The sequence below is a fragment of the Lontra canadensis genome, unplaced genomic scaffold (genome assembly GCF_010015895.1).
Source record: "Lontra canadensis isolate GAN:19392208 unplaced genomic scaffold, GSC_riverotter_1.0 scaffold140, whole genome shotgun sequence".
NCBI classification, from domain to species: Eukaryota; Metazoa; Chordata; class Mammalia; order Carnivora; family Mustelidae; genus Lontra; species Lontra canadensis.
The window spans coordinates 3439025-3454859 of NW_022631134.1; the positions used below are offsets into that span (position 1 = coordinate 3439025).

The following is a 15835-nucleotide window of genomic DNA, read 5'->3' on the forward strand; positions in this document are numbered from 1 at the left end:
CACATCACTTGGCATCAGGGAAATACAATTCAGCTACTTTTTTTTTTTTATATTTTATTTATTTGACAGAGAGAGAGATCACAAGTAGGAAGAGCAGCAGGCAGAGAGAGAGGGGGGGAAGCAGGCTCCCCGCTGAGCAGAGAGCCCAGTGCGGGGCTCGATCCCTGGACCCTGAGATCATGACCCGAGCATAAGGCAGAGGCTTTAACTCACTGAGCCACCCAGGCGCCCCACAATTCAAATACTTTTAAAAAGAAAAGTTTGTGGTAGGTAAGCTTTTGAAATATTATATGCTTTTTAAAAATGACTGTATTTTGTGTTTACACTTAATAGATAATTTTCATCAATGGAAATTTCTTTTTTTTTTTTTTTAAGATTTTATTTATTTACTTGAGACAGAAAGAGAAAGCGCATGCACTAGCCAGGGGTTGGGGGGGCAGAAGGAGAGGGATAAACAGACTCCCCACTGAGCAGGGAACCCAGTGCGATGGGGGCTGTATCCCAGGACCCTGAGATCAAGACCTGAGTATAAAGCAGATGCTTGTGGGGCGCCTGGATGGCTCAGTGCTCAGTCATTAATATCTGCCTTTGGCTCAAGTCATGATCCCAGGGTCCTGGGATTGGGCCTGCATGGGGCTCCCTGCTCAGCAGGAAACCTGCTTCTTCCTCTTCCACTCCCCCTGCTTGTGTTCTCTCTCTCACTGTGTCTCTGTCAAATAAATAAATAAAATCTTTTTAAAAACAAAATTAAAGCAGATGCTGAACCAACTGAGCCACCCAGGTGTCCACTCAGTGGAAATTTCAGTAACAGTTTGCCTCATACTTTGAAGACATTGTTCCATTGTCTTCTAAAATCCAGGGTTGCTAAAGTATCTGGTGCTAATCTATTTCTTTTTCATTAGTGAGTAGTATATTTTCCTCTCTTTTAAAGCTTTCAGGCTTTTACCTTTATCCATCAAATTATGAAAGGGCATGACAATCTTTTTAGTGGGTCTTTTTTCCATTCAACTGGTTTAATTCTTCATACATCTTTCCAGTTTGAAATACGATGTCATCTGCTCCATAAATGTTTAAAACTTTGATTTTTTAAATTAAATTATGATCATGTAAGTAATTCACAATTAGTATGCATTCTCTTTTCTACAGGTTACATCATAAATAAAGCTCAGCTCATATGCCCCAAATTCCATTTAACCCCATCTCCCACCTTCAGTAGGTTAACTGCTTTTTGGGATTTGATGTGAATTTTTCCAAACAAAAAATACATACATACATGTATATGTAATCAACTCTCTTTGTTTTGTGCTTATGTTTTTTTTCATTAGCTTTCTTGGCATATAGTTTATATATAATAAAATTTACCAATTTTATGTACAATTTGATTAAGTCATAATAAATGTATACAGTTGTGTAACCACCACAATCATAATATAGAACCTTTCCATCCCCTCAGAAATGTGCCTCTTTGCGGTTAATCTCCTCTTCCTGCCTGGCCCCTTCCTACCATTTGGCCCCAATCAGTTTACCATCTCTATAATTTGCCTTTCCTAGAATTTCATATATTTGGGATCATGTGGTATATAGCATTTTGTATCTGGCTTCTTTCACTTAACATAATGCTTTTCAGATTAACCATGTATCTGTGTGTGTCAATAGAATTGATTCCTTTTACTGCTTTTATGAGCCATTCATTAATTGATGGACATTTGATTGGTTTCTATTTTTTGACTACTAAATGAAGTTGCTATCTACACACCTCTGTATGAGCATATGTTGTTATTTCTTTTAGGTAAATACTCAGGAGATGAATTGTTGGGTCATATTGAAAGTAAATTATTTAATTTTTAAGGAAATTTCCAAACTTTTCTAAAGCTGCTTTGCAATTTTGCATTCCTACCAGGAGTGTATAAGAATTCCAATTGCCGCTTTCCTTTTTAACATTTGGTGTTGTCGTGTTTTAAATTTTATTTTAACAATTCTAGTGTATGTACAGTGATATCTCATTGTGCTTTTAATTTGCATTTTACTAATCACTAATGGTGTTGAGCATCTTTTCATGTGTGTGTTTGCCACCCATGTATCTTTGGATGAAGTGTCTATTCAATTCTTATCCATTTTTTATATGATTGTATTTTTTATCATTGATTTATAAGTGTTCTTTTTATATTCTGGATACAAGTCCTATATCAAATATTTGTTTGGCAAATATTTTTTTCCAACCTATGGCTCGCCTCTTTCTTATCAGTATCTTGAAAAGCATTAATTTTTTTACTTTTATGAACTCCAGTGCCTCAATTTTTTATTTTATATTTCATGCTATATTTTTGTCCTATTTAAGAAATATTTGCAAACTTTTCTTTAAAGGGCTAGATAGCAAATATTTTTGGCTTTGTAGAGACTGTATGGTTTCTGTCATAATTACTTGATTCTGCTATCAAGCAGCCATAAACAATTCTTAAGCAAATTCCAATAAAACTTTATATCCAAAAACAGGTCCACAAGCCAATTTTCTGACTCCTAGGATAACCCCAAATCACTGAAGTTTTCTCCTTCATTGTTTTCTGAGAATTTGTTATCATTCTTTCCCTATTGAATTGCCTTGGCATTTATGTAGAAAATCAAATAAATATGTGGGTCTCTTTTCAACTTTTGTTTCTGTTCATTGACCCATGTATCTATCTTATATGAACTTCATCATTCTGTTTTTATAATGTCTTAAAATCAGGTATTTTTTTTTAAGTCCTCCCGCTTTCTTCCTTTGCTTAGTTGTTATGTCTATTATATAGCTTTTGCATTTCCATATAAATTTTAAATTCAGCTTGTTAGTTTATATGAAAAAGTTGGCTAGAATTATTCTTTTTCTTCTCCAGTTATTTTTTCCCTCTGTCCCCTTTTTTTTTTTTCCCAAAGATTTATTTATTTGACATAGAGAGAATGTGCATGAGCAGGGGGAGGTGGAGGAGGAAGGGCAGGCAGAGGGAGAAGCAGACTCCCCACTGAACAGGGAGCCTGATGCGGGACTCGATCCCAGGACCCTGGGATCATGACCTGAGCAGAAGGCAGCCACTTAACTGACTGAGCCACCCAGGGGCCCCCCTGTCCTTTGTTTTTGATAGTTTCTGTTGCTATCATCAAATTCATTGTTGTGTGGTTTGTTCATATTGTCTCCTCACTATATTGTTATGAACTTATTTCCTTTTGTTCATTTTATGTTATTTTAAAGAAAATTTTGTTCTTAATGAGAGTGTGTAGCCACTGCTAAGATAAATTATACTTTCATTTCTATCAAATAAATTTTATTGGATATCCAAATTTACAAGTTACCATTTTAAGCAAAGGAAACAGCAGTCCTAGACTTGGAGGCAGAAATCTTAGGACTTCCTGAGTAAGCACACATTGTCCACTTTGTAAGATAAAATGAAATAAATTTCAAAGTTATATCTTTGTTATAAATACATATACAGTTATATCTTCTTTGTGAGCAATTTAAAGAGTTAACTGAGAGTTCTATGGATACATTCTGCCAGAAGCCAAGAAATGAATTAGCGAGTCTGGAAGGAATGAGAAAATAATTGTGTGAAAGTAAGGGTGGAGGAGCTGAGAGAAAGGGAGAAAAGAATGAAAGATGATAGCCTGATTAAGTATAGTTTGAGTTTGACATGCAGTCGAACATTCAAATAGAATATCAAGAAAGCAGGTAAATCTCTGGGCCCAGAAATTTGGGGAATAATTGAAAATAGAGATTTGCTAGCCATCATTTCTTTCTCCATCAAACATTTACTGAATGCCTACTGTGTGCCAGAAACTATCTTATGCAACTGAATGTTTTTGTCCTCCCCCTCAAATTCACATCCTTCCAGCCTAATAGCCCTGAAGTCTTAGCTCATTCCATCATCAACTATAAGTCTAAAGTCTAATCTGTCATCTAAATCAGGTATGGATAAGACTTGACACGTGGTTCATTCTGAGGCAAAATTCTACTCTAGTTGTTTAACCTGTAAACCTGTCAAACCAGACAAATTATGGGCTTTTAAGTACAATATAAAACAGGCATAGATAGACATTCTCATTCCAAAAGGGAGAAATCAGGAAGAAGGAAGGAGTGATAGATTCTAAGCAAGTCCAAAATTTAGCCAGGTAAATTCCATTAGGTCTTAAGGTTCATGAATAAAGTTCTTTGGTTGCATGTTGTACCTTCTAGGCCCATTGGGGTAACAGCATCATACCCCTTCAGCTGGGCAGGACACCACCCACGTGACTTGGTTGGGCTGCAGTCTCACCCTTTGAAACCAAGATTGAGGCAGCCATGCCCCACCCCAGGCTGATGGCTCTGAGCCTGTGGTAGGAGCGGCAGCCTGATCATCTCTTAATCACCTTTGGGATCTTTTCTTCCCTTCTTTTTTGCAGGATAGCTCAGGCTTGAAGCCAAATTGTTTAATGGACAAGCCTATAAAATCCAAGAAGTCTAACTACCTTCCTTAATCCCATCCTGCTTTGTCTGTAGTTCAAACTGGCAGTGTTTCTGCTGGTAGAATAGCTCTATTCCTGGCTTGTGCTGAGATGACTGGGTAAGTCCATGAGTCATACCCAGGATCTCTTTATCAAATGGTTGTTCAGCCATACCCTTAGTGTCTCTTCAGAACAAGATTTTTCATTTTTTATAATATATGGGCTGAGAATTTTCTGAATTTTCAAGTTCTGGTTCTTTTTGCTTCATAATTCCTTGTTTAATTCATCTCCTTTTGCATTTTACTGTAAGCCTGAATAGGAAGTCATCAGAGAGGGAGAAAAACCATAAGAGACCCTAAACTATAGGAAACAAACTGAGGGTTGCTGGAGGGGAGAAGGGTGAGGGGAGGGGGTAATTGGGTGATGGGAATTAAGGAGGGCATGTGATGTGATGAGCACTGGGTGTTACGCACAACTGATGAATTATTGAACACTACATCTGAAACTAATGATGTATACTATATGTCGGCTAATTGAATATAAATTCTAAAAAAAAGAAATCTCAGCTAAATACTCAGTTTTATTGCTCATAAGTTGTACCTTCCACAGAATACTAGAACACAGTTCAGCCAAATTCTTTGCTACTTTGTAACAAGGAGTGCCTGTCCTCTAGTTTCTAGTTATATGTTTCTTATTTCTCCCTTAACATCCATATTCTAGCCTGCATCTCAGAACTCTTTCAGCCTGTATCCATTACCCAATTTCAAAGTCACTTCAACATCTTTAGGTACTTGTTACAACAGAACCACATTTTTGTGCCAAAATCTGTTTTCATAATCTTAAGCTACCATAACAGAACAAGAATACTGTAGCCTGGCTTAAACTATTGAAATTTATTTTCTTATAGTTCTGGAGTCTGGGAAGTCCAAAATCAAGGTGCTGGCCAACTTAGTTCCTGTGGAGGACTTTTCCTGACTTGTAGATGACTCTTAATGTGTTTCAGCATTCCCTTCCTAGACTGCTCCATCCTTCTCCAGCTGGATTGCCTGTTCTATACACAGTTATTACTCTGGCCCTCCTTCATCATCTGAACAGCTGCTCTGATTTTGCTGGTAGTGGAGTACATCCTCTAGTGACTTGAGAGTGAGGAGATAGAGGTGTGAGGTGGTAGAGACTTTAAACGTTGCATGTCTCAATTTGTCTTAATTTCACTCTCAAATTTAACATTACTTCAGTCGAATATAGAACTATAGACTGAAAAACAACTTCGCTTCTGAAAAGTCCAGATCCTAGAAGCTTTTCAGTTGTTTTCCTTTTTCCCTCTTTTTCTGAAGTGTCAGAATTCTATGCTTTAGGGTATGTCTGTTTTCATTCATGAAATAATCAGGATTTCATTCATGAATAATCAGGATTTTAAATCTTTATCTCCCATTTTTTTTTATTTCTGGAAATTTCTCTTAGATTATTTCTTTGACATTTTCCTCTATTATCTCTTTTTCTCTAAGAAATCCTTTTATGGTGTCAACCTCCTGGACTAATTGTCTAAATATTTTCTTTTCTCTCTCATTTTCTATCTTTTTAGGAGGTCATATAGCATAATGGTTAAGAAACTGAGTGATGGGGTACCTGGGTGGCTCAGTTGATTAAGCGGCCAAGACTCTTGATTTCTGCTTAGGTCATAATCTCTGTGTCCTGGGGTGATGCCCTGTGTTGGGCTCCGTGCTCAGTGGGGAGCCTACTTAAGGATTCTCTCTCCCTCTCCCTTTGTCCCTTCCCCCACACTCTCTCTCTCTCTCTCTCTAAAGTAAATAAATATTTTTAAAAAGAGAGAGAGAGACAGTGATAAGATTGTCCATTACAAATCCTTGTTTTGCCATTGACTTACTTTGTGATCTTCAACAGTTTAACCTTTATGCTCCAATATCTTCATCTATAAAATGGTCTTATTAATAGTGCTTACTTACTTCTTAAAATTGTTTATAGATTAAATATGTTAGTTGTATAAAGTAGGTAGAATAGTGCCTGGGAGTTGGAAAGTGCTTTAAAATGTTAGCTATCATTTTTTTTTTAACATGGCTGTCATTATTATTGTTATTGTACCTTTATTCTGAGTGATTGACCAACTTGATCTTCTAGAAAGAACTTCCAGATCATTTTTTTTTAATCTCCTAGTACATTTTCAGTTTCTACAAACTCAGGTTTTTTTTCTTATTGTTTCCTTTTACTGAAGTGTTTTTTACACACCATCTTATATAACAGATACTACTTTTTATTCTTTTTGAAGTTTTTATCTGTTTGTGGCATTGTTTCCTGCTCATTTGTCTTGGTCTTTGAATTCCATATTAGATGTTTATTTCAAATATCTGATAATTCTTGGCTGTCTTTTAATATTGAAGAGTAAGGGACTAGAAGGCTAGTTGGAAAGTACTGTGTATTTAGGCACATAACTTGTGATCTGATAGATTTACTATAAATTTAGCTAGAGGTATCTCTCTAAAGGCCTTTTCCCTAAATTTTGTCAATTTCTCCAGGGAGGATTCCTTTAATCTCCTGATCTCCAGCCTGTTCTACTTAAGAATGTCTTCTGGCCTTGTCAGAGCCTAGCAGGGGGAACCAACTATGTGCACATGTTGGGGGTTCTGGGGGTATCTCACTCTTCTGTACGAAGATTTGCAAAGTTACCCTGTCTCCAACATGATGTGTCACCCCTGCCCTCTGCCGTGTTTCTACTTCCAGTTTGTCTGATGTGACCTATCCATATCTCTTACACAGTTGGGGAGGAGTTGTATCCTGGCTTTTAGTAGAAAATAGGGGATCTGAGAGATCTTTTGTTTTTAAAGATTTTCAACCAGTCCTTCTCCTTTGACACACACAAGTGTTCCTCCTTGCTTGCTAAAATTACTGGTCTTTTCTGCAAGTATACCAGTTACTAGAATTTGTTAAAGCCAAGTGGTAGAAACTGGGATATATGTGTTTATTATATTATTCATTATTATTTCTATGTGTTTTATATATCCCATAGAAAAATACTAATTTGAGATGCAAGGCCTTATGTTATAAACATTCTCAGATTGCAAACAATGGAAAGGTCCAACAGTAAGGAAATAATAAACTGAATTTTAATTAAGTCATACAATTTAATATATAGCCATTGAAAATCTTATTTTTGAAATGTGGGAGTGCTCACAATACTATGTTAAAAATGTAAAATACAGAGGTGCCTGAGTGTCACAGTTGCTTAAGCATCTGACTCCTGGTTTCTGTTCAGGTCATGATCTCAGGGTCATTAAGATCCAGCCTTGGTTCAGGCTTCACACTCAGCTCAGAATCTGCTTAAGTTTCTCTCTCCCTCTCCCTCTGTACCTCCCCACCAAGTGCTCTCACTCTCTCTCAAATAAATAAATCTTTTTTTAAAATGTAGAATACAAATAATATACATTATCATATGCCTAACAGGCAGCATGCATTTTGTAAAAGGTGTATATATATTTTTAAAAGCCTGGAGGGAAATACTTGAAATATTCATGTTCAGAGTTATTATTCTTAGGTGGTAGGTTAATAGGTAATTGTTTACTATTTTATATGTTTCTTTATCTTACAACTTTCTTTGTTGAACATTTACCACTTTTAAAATCAATCAGTCCAGGGGTGCCTGGGTGGCTCAGTGGGTTAAGCCGCTGCCTTCGGCTCAGGTCATGATCTCAGAATCCTGGGATCGAGCCCCGCATCGGGCTCTCTACTCAGCAGGGAGCCTGCTTCCTCCTCTCTCTCTGCCTGCCTCTCTGCCTACTTGTGATCTCTCTGTCAAATAAATAAATAAAATCTTTAAAAAAAAAAAAATCAATCAGTCCATATTGATTTTTAAAGGGATAATTGTATACTTTTTTTTTTTTTATGGTGAAGAGACGTTTCTTTCTTTAAAGTTTTTATTTTAAGTCCCGTTAGTTAACATACAGGGGTATGTTAGTTTCAGGTGCACAGTATAGTGATCCCCTGACTTCCATACATCACCCAGTGCTCATCACAACAAATGCATTTCCTAATCCCCATCACCTATGTGACTCATCTCTCTAGGGTACAGTTTTTCTAAGTTGAAAGAATATAGTGAAAAAACTAGTGTTAAAAATGTTTTTTGTAGTTGATATAAGATAAAAGAGAGTGTAGGAAGGACAGGGAGGCATACAACTATTTTAGGTACTGAAATGTCTCTTGGTTTTAATTTTAAACAACTAAGTTGTGATGTTTCTTTAAAATCGTAGTTGATATAGGGACGCGTAGGTGGCTCAATTGGTTGGACGACTGCCTTCGGCTCAGGTCATGATCCCGGAATCCCGGGATCGAGTCCCACATCGGGCTCCCGGCTCCACGGGGAGTCTGCTTCTCTCTCTGACCTTCTCCTTGCTCATGCTCTCTCTCACGGTCTCTCTCTCAAATAAATAAATAAAATCTAAAAAGAAAAAAAAATCTTAGTTGATATAACTGTAAAGTGTGTCATTGACAGTTACACAGTAAACAGTTTAAATTGTTAGATGAATAAATAAATACATTTTCGCATTTTCTAGACCTGCACTAACCAATAAAGTTTTCTCCAATTCTCTGATATTGGAAATGTTCTCTGCCTGCACCACGGAACAGAGTAGCTATTAGCTACAACTGACTATTGAGCCATATGGCAGTTGAGGCACCAAATTTATCATTTTGCTTAATTAATAAAAACTTAAATTTAAATAGCCACATATGGATTGGGGCTACTTATTGACTAACATAATTGTAGACCAGGGGTTTTTGTAAATAATTCTGTATCTTAATAACTGTTTATAAGGGCACCTGGGTGGCTCAGTCGGTTGAGTGTCCAGCTCTTGATCTCAGCTCAGATCTTGATCTTATGGGTTGTGAGTTCAAGCCCCCATTTGGGCTCCACACTGAGCGTGGAGCCAACTTACAAAAATATTAAAAATAAAAAGCTAAAAATTTTTTAAAAACTGATTAATAAAATTAATTCAGATGTATTCATTGGTATCTAGTATTTTTAATGCAGAAAAGGCAATTGAAAAACAATTACATGTCTAAAATCAATAGATTTTGTAAGGTAGCTATATATTCATTAAATTTAATGTTTTATAACATTTTATTTAAGTTTTTTTTTTTTTTTTTATTTATTTATTTGACAGAGAGAGATCACAAGTAGACAGAGAGGCAGGCAGAGAGAGAGAGGGAAGCAGGCTCCCTGCTGAGCAGAGAGCCCGATGCGGGACTCGATCCCAGGACCCTGAGATCATGACCCGAGCCGAAGGCAGCGGCTTAACCCACTGAGCCACCCAGGCGCCCCTTTATTTAAGTTTTTACTTATTTCTTCATTTCAGAAATAAAATTAGTGGTTCTTCATCCTGAGGATAAGGCTGTGAAGCAGGAGAAAATCTTAAGAACATCAGACTCCTCAAACTTTTTTTTTTTAACATTACAAAGATTTTATCCTTTGCCCCACAAGACAATAAGAAATATTGATGGGGGATGTGTGGTTGGCACAGTTGGTCAACTGTCTGACTCTTGGTTTCAGCTCAGGTCGTGATCTCAGGGTTCTGTGATTGAGTCCCAACTCAGGATCTGTGCGGGGTCTGCTTGGGATACTCTCTCTGTGTCCCTCTCTACCCCTAACCCCCATGCATTCTCTCTCTAAAATAAATAAATAAATAAATAAATAAATAAATAAATAAATAAATAAATAGTTTTTTTGATGAAATAAATATGTATAAATGCATATATATATATATATATATGGAATTACATTTTTGCAAATATGTAAAGGCAGAAAAATAATTGAGAACCAATCATTTAAAATAATTTACTTTAAAATAATTTATAATGCACAGATTTAATTTGGTTGTAAAATGATGCCCATCAACCAATATATTATGAAGACAGTTTTTATATGTTTGAAATGTTCTAAATAGAATTTTCAATTAGTTCTCTTATGGCAAGGTTGTGGGTGTATATTTCCCCACTCTATTTCTTTTTGAAAATTTCCTTAAGATTACTTAAGAATTACTGAATATTGGGGCTTGGGGGTACTAAATTTGTATCATAGACTGTCATACATTACCAAACAAAAAGTAATTTCAAATATTCCAAAAATTCAGTTTTACTGAATAGAACAAGAGTCAGAGTCCAGCCCGATGCCATAAATTATAAAGGCTGTGTCCAAATAAAAGTCACCATTCAACATTCTTCATCCTCACACCCAGAAACCAAAGAATTATTGTAATCTTAAAAAGATAATTAGGGCTGATGGTCTCAAACTAAAGCAAATGTTCAGCAACACTGAATTGGGTATATAATCTACAACCTAGTAGTGTATCATTCCCTAAATGAGAACAAAATACTCACTGAACCAACTAATGTGAACACAAATAGTCGGCATTTTATGAAATCTCCTAAGAAAATAAAAGTCCAGGTCTTCTAATGAAGATAGCATTTAATTTTGCCTAAACTCTTCTAACAAGAAGGTACAGACAAATAGGTGAATAGCAAAATACTCAGCTCTCAAACTTTAGCTAGAGGGAAAAACTCAGTCTGGAAGAAAACATAACCCAAGAACAGAAATTTCTTCATAAAAGATTTATAGAAGAGATAAGAACATGAGTTCTAAACAGAAAAAAAAAAAAGGAATTCAATAAAATATCATTAAAATGAAATTTAAGAAAAGCATGAGTAGATAAAAGTATAATTGCAGAATTAAAAATATGAATTGAGGGATGCCTGGGTGGCTCAGTTGGTTGGACGACTGCCTTCGGCTCAGGTCATGATCCTGGAGTCTCGGGATTGAGTCCCGCATCGGGCTCCCAGCTCCGCGGGGATTCTGCTTCTCTCTCTGACCTTCTCCTCGCTCATGCTCTCTCTCACTGTCTCTCTCTCAAATAAATAAATAAAATCTTTAAAAAAAATATGAATTGATTTAAATAATATTACTCAATATTAAACAGGTTTGCAATAGTCACAGTGCAGTTAGAGAAATGAAATTAAAAGAGTAAGTGAGGGGACACCTGGGTGGCTCAGTAGGTTAAGCATCTGCCTTCAGCTCGGGTTATGATCCCAAGGTCCTGGGATCGGGTCCCACGTTGGCCTCCTTGCTCAGCAGTATACCTGCTTCTGCCTCTGCCTGCTGCTCTCTCATCGGAAGAAAAAACTAAACTTGGGCCTGGGAAGAAGCGCTACATGCTAATTTCCTCATTTTTTATAGGAGAGAAGGAAAGAGAAACTGATTTCATCAAAAACTGAAACTCATAAAAAGGACCATAATGTGCTTCATAATCACATTTCTATTTTTAGAAGAGAATGTGTCAGGAAATAATATGTTTCAAAGTAAAGAATCATTGATCAGTTCAACAGTTCTTTCAATTTTACTTCATTTTGTTTTATAAAGTAAAATGTTAATTTTTCAAATATTAATAGTATTTTAATACCTACTATTTTTATGGAAGTATTTTGTCTAGCATATCCATGTATATATATAAGTTTATGCTGGGAATGTTGTTTAATGATTATTGCAGGGAAATTTGATTTTATAATTTTTTAAAATTTTATACCTTTGTCATAGGTATAATTTTTTTAAATTTCTATTGCTATGTCTTGAGGCTCATTAATCTTTTTCCTGCAACATCTAATCTGCTGTTCCTTCTGTGCAGTGTGTTTTCAAAATTTCACATGTTGGAGTGTTCATCTCTAGAGGTTCATTTTGGTCTTTTAACAATGTATCTTTCCTATCTCTATGTGCTCAAACTTTATTGAACACATAGGCTTTAATTATAATTGATTTTTGTCTTAGTCTAACTATATTCGTATCATTGCTGAATCTCCTTATTATGGGTCATATTCTCCTGTTCTTTTTCGTGCCTGGTATTTTTTTATTGGCTCCAGATATTGTGAATTTTAACATGTGGAGTCCTGCAAACATTCTTGAGTTTATTTCTGGGTTTCAGTAAAGTTACTTGGGAGCCATTTGATTACTGTGAGTGAGTCTTGCTCTTAAGCTTCATCAGTTGGAATCAGAGCAGCTTTTTTTTTAGGGTTGATTTTGCCTCACTACTTAATACTCCATGAATTACAAGGTTTCTTCACTCCCGTCAGTAAGACCATGGACTTTTTCTCGTTCTATGTGAGCTGCAGAAATTGTTGACCTTGCTCCTTTCGAGTGGTTCTCTCACCAGTTTTGGATAGTTTCCTTATGTCCATGTGCTGTTCAGTACTCAAGAAATGCCTCCACAGGGACGCCTGGGTGGCTTAGTCAGTTAAGCATCCACCTTCAGCTCAGGTCATGTTCCCAGGGTCCTGGGATCAAGTCCCAGATCAGATTCCTTGCTCAGTGGTGAGCCTGCTTCTCCCTCTGCCTGCTGCTCCCACTGCTTCTGCATGCTCTATCTCTCTCTCTCTGACAAATAATAAATCTTAAAAAAAAAAAAAAAAAGTTGCCTCTACAGATCTCTGGAGCTCGCTCTCTCTGTGCTCTTTCTTCCCCCTGTACTTTGCCACATGGCCTCCTTCAACTCCTGGCTTTATCTCTTCAGCTCAGGAAAACTGTTGGGTTCCTGTTTTCTGCATTCTGCACTGGATATTTACTTTTTTAAAAAAATTCATTATTATTATGCAGTTCATAATATTCATAGTTATTATGCAGTGTTACATTAGTTTTAGGTGTACAATATAATGATGCAACAATCAGTACATTGCCTACTATTGTCAACTCAAAATATGTGGCTCTGGGTAGTAGGTTTAGGCAGTTATTTGACTAAATTCTTATAATCAGATGTTTATTAAGTGCTTAACATGCAGCGAGCACCGTTCTTTGCATTTCACATTTTTTACTCATTTATTCCTAACAAAAACCCAATGAGATGAATGCTGTTATCTCTATATTTCAGATAATGAGTAGAGACCTGGAGAGGTCCAACAAGTGGTCAGGGTAACCATAGACATAGCTGTTACACAGTGTGTAAAGTCAAGATTTAGACCTAAACAATCTGGTTGTAGAATTCATACTCATAACCACTATACTGTATTGTACCATATGCCTCACAAATATGAAACAAATATGAAAACATATTTTGTAAGGTAGTAAGGCTTTGCTGGAAATGATGAAATCAGAGTTTAAATGATATAACTAGTTTCTAATACCAGCATAAATTAAACTTTTTTTTTTTAAGATTTTACTTATTTATTTGACAGAGATCACATGTAGGCAGAGAGGTGGCCGCGTGGGGGAGCAGGCTCCCTACTGAGCAGAGAGCCCGATGATGATTCTGGGCTCCATCCCAGGACCCTGGGATCATGACCTGAGCGGAAGACAGAGGCTCTAACCCACTGAGCCACCCACGTCCCCAGAACTGTTGTTCTGTTTGGAGGTCTTTTAGTAGATAACTAAAATATATGATGGTTAATGTGTTTCCCAGCTGATTAGTTGACTTGATTCTAAACATAAATAAATTTGATTTTGCAAAGTAAAAGTTGCAGTTTAGACTAATTTATGTCATAGCACAAGATTATGTTTACTAAGGCAGCACCCTACATTATCTTTATGATTTTTGCTAAAATAAAAAGGCAACTATTATATGTGCTTTCCTTCTCCAAGAAACTTAGGTACTTTTTCTTTGCATTGTTTCTGTAGTTCCTCTACACACACGCGCACACACGTGTGTCTTCCGTGTGTTTTTTATAGCTACTCTCTGGATCAGCTTCCAAAAAAGGAAAGATAAAATTGGACTTCGGTGTCTCTTTACTTAATGTGATTTTAAATTCCATTTTCATTGTTAAAAGAAGAGACATAGGCTTGCAGGTACAAAACTAATATTTGATAAGGGCAAAATAAATGTCTTATTGTTGTAACTTCACCAGTTATTTAGGTGAATGAGTTTTTTCAATTCTAGTATTACAAACCAGTAAACAGATTGCACACATGCTTTATTTTTACTTAGCAGGAGACATAACAGTACTTACATGTAATACATAAATGCTAATTCCAGGCTTTGCTTTATGCGTGTGTGTGTGTGTGTGTGTACACATAAATACACATATACATATAAAAGATCATACCTCTTGTTGCAGTAGCATTTGGTTTTTGATAGTATAAAAATTTGAATACTTTCTTTAAATTCTAGTTCATTCACACTATTATATATACGATTTTCCTCTGTTTTAGAAATAGCCATATTGTTGTGACTATGCTTCGATCAGTTTTAAGGCATCAAGGTCTTGGAAAGTTCTAAGATTGCTCATATTATGATTTAAGAAAACTGTCGCATTTTTTAATCACAGATGTTCAATAATGTGTCATTCTGTTTTCTTAGGAACTTCCTGCACCATTACTTGATGATAATTGTAAAAAAGATTTTGATGAAGATGTATGTAATCACAAAACACCAGACTCTAACATTAAGATGAAAATAGCTTGGCGTTACCAGTTATTACCCAAGATGGAGGCAAGTCAACATATAAACTATCTCTAAAATTTGTAAATCTGTTTTCATTTTATAGAATTTTTTGTAGTATACCTTTCATTCTTTAAATGTACTACAATGTATATTTTCTTATTTAAATAACTAGATATTTTATTTGTATTTTATCAAGATGACATTTCTTAAAAAAATAAAGTTATGGCAAAAAAATATTTTTACCAAAGTAGATTTCATTTCTTCCATAATTTCCATATAGAATCTTTTATTCTAGGATTGCAACCCAGAGTAAGGAGCTCATTAAGCTATTTCTGTCCAGTTTGGTTACCTATAAATAATCAGCATAACTGGTAGTCCCTTGGAATTACTATTTTTATTCCTATACATTTTCTATCATTGTATTTTCGAACTCAGCTGTCTGATAACCTCATCTGTCCGGGATAGACTAAGAGACAGAAAGTGAAGTGAAGATTTCTGTGAAAACGAATGTCAGTAAATCTGCTCATTAAAGATTATGAACTCTGCTCTTGGTGAAGGCCCTGTTCATTTATTAGCTCCTTTATTTGATTATTTACTTATTTACCTTTCAGAACACTTTAATGTCTACCAGACATCATATTGGTAGAAAAGAGAGAAATTCTAATCTGAATAAGACACAATACACATAGCCTACCCTTCTGTCTTCTACATTGACATCACTCATACCTTCCCCAAGGACAGATATGTTCGTAACACTCCTTAACTGTAAATGCCTAATTTGGTATATTGTTTCCACTGCCTCCTTCTAAATGCATGGCAGACTGTCATTCATAAAACCCTTCTGCCAAGCCTAGACAACGCCTTAGAATTCTCTGCAGTATTCTGGGTGGTCACTACCAGCTAATATGTGAGAGTTAGTATGTGAGACGAAACCTATTTGTCATTATAAGCCTGCAATATGAAAT

The 15835-nt window shown here is 35.9% G+C and overlaps 1 protein-coding gene across 1 annotated transcript in view; it reads left to right on the forward strand.

Moving 5' to 3' along the window:
* The window catches only part of ELP4 (elongator acetyltransferase complex subunit 4), a 135161-nt gene that overhangs the window by 47642 nt on the left and 71684 nt on the right, over positions 1–15835 (forward strand). The window contains exon 4 of the mRNA XM_032843446.1: positions 14787–14918. Within this exon, the coding sequence (XP_032699337.1) occupies positions 14787–14918 (132 nt within the window). The remainder of the gene's footprint in view (positions 1–14786; positions 14919–15835) is intronic.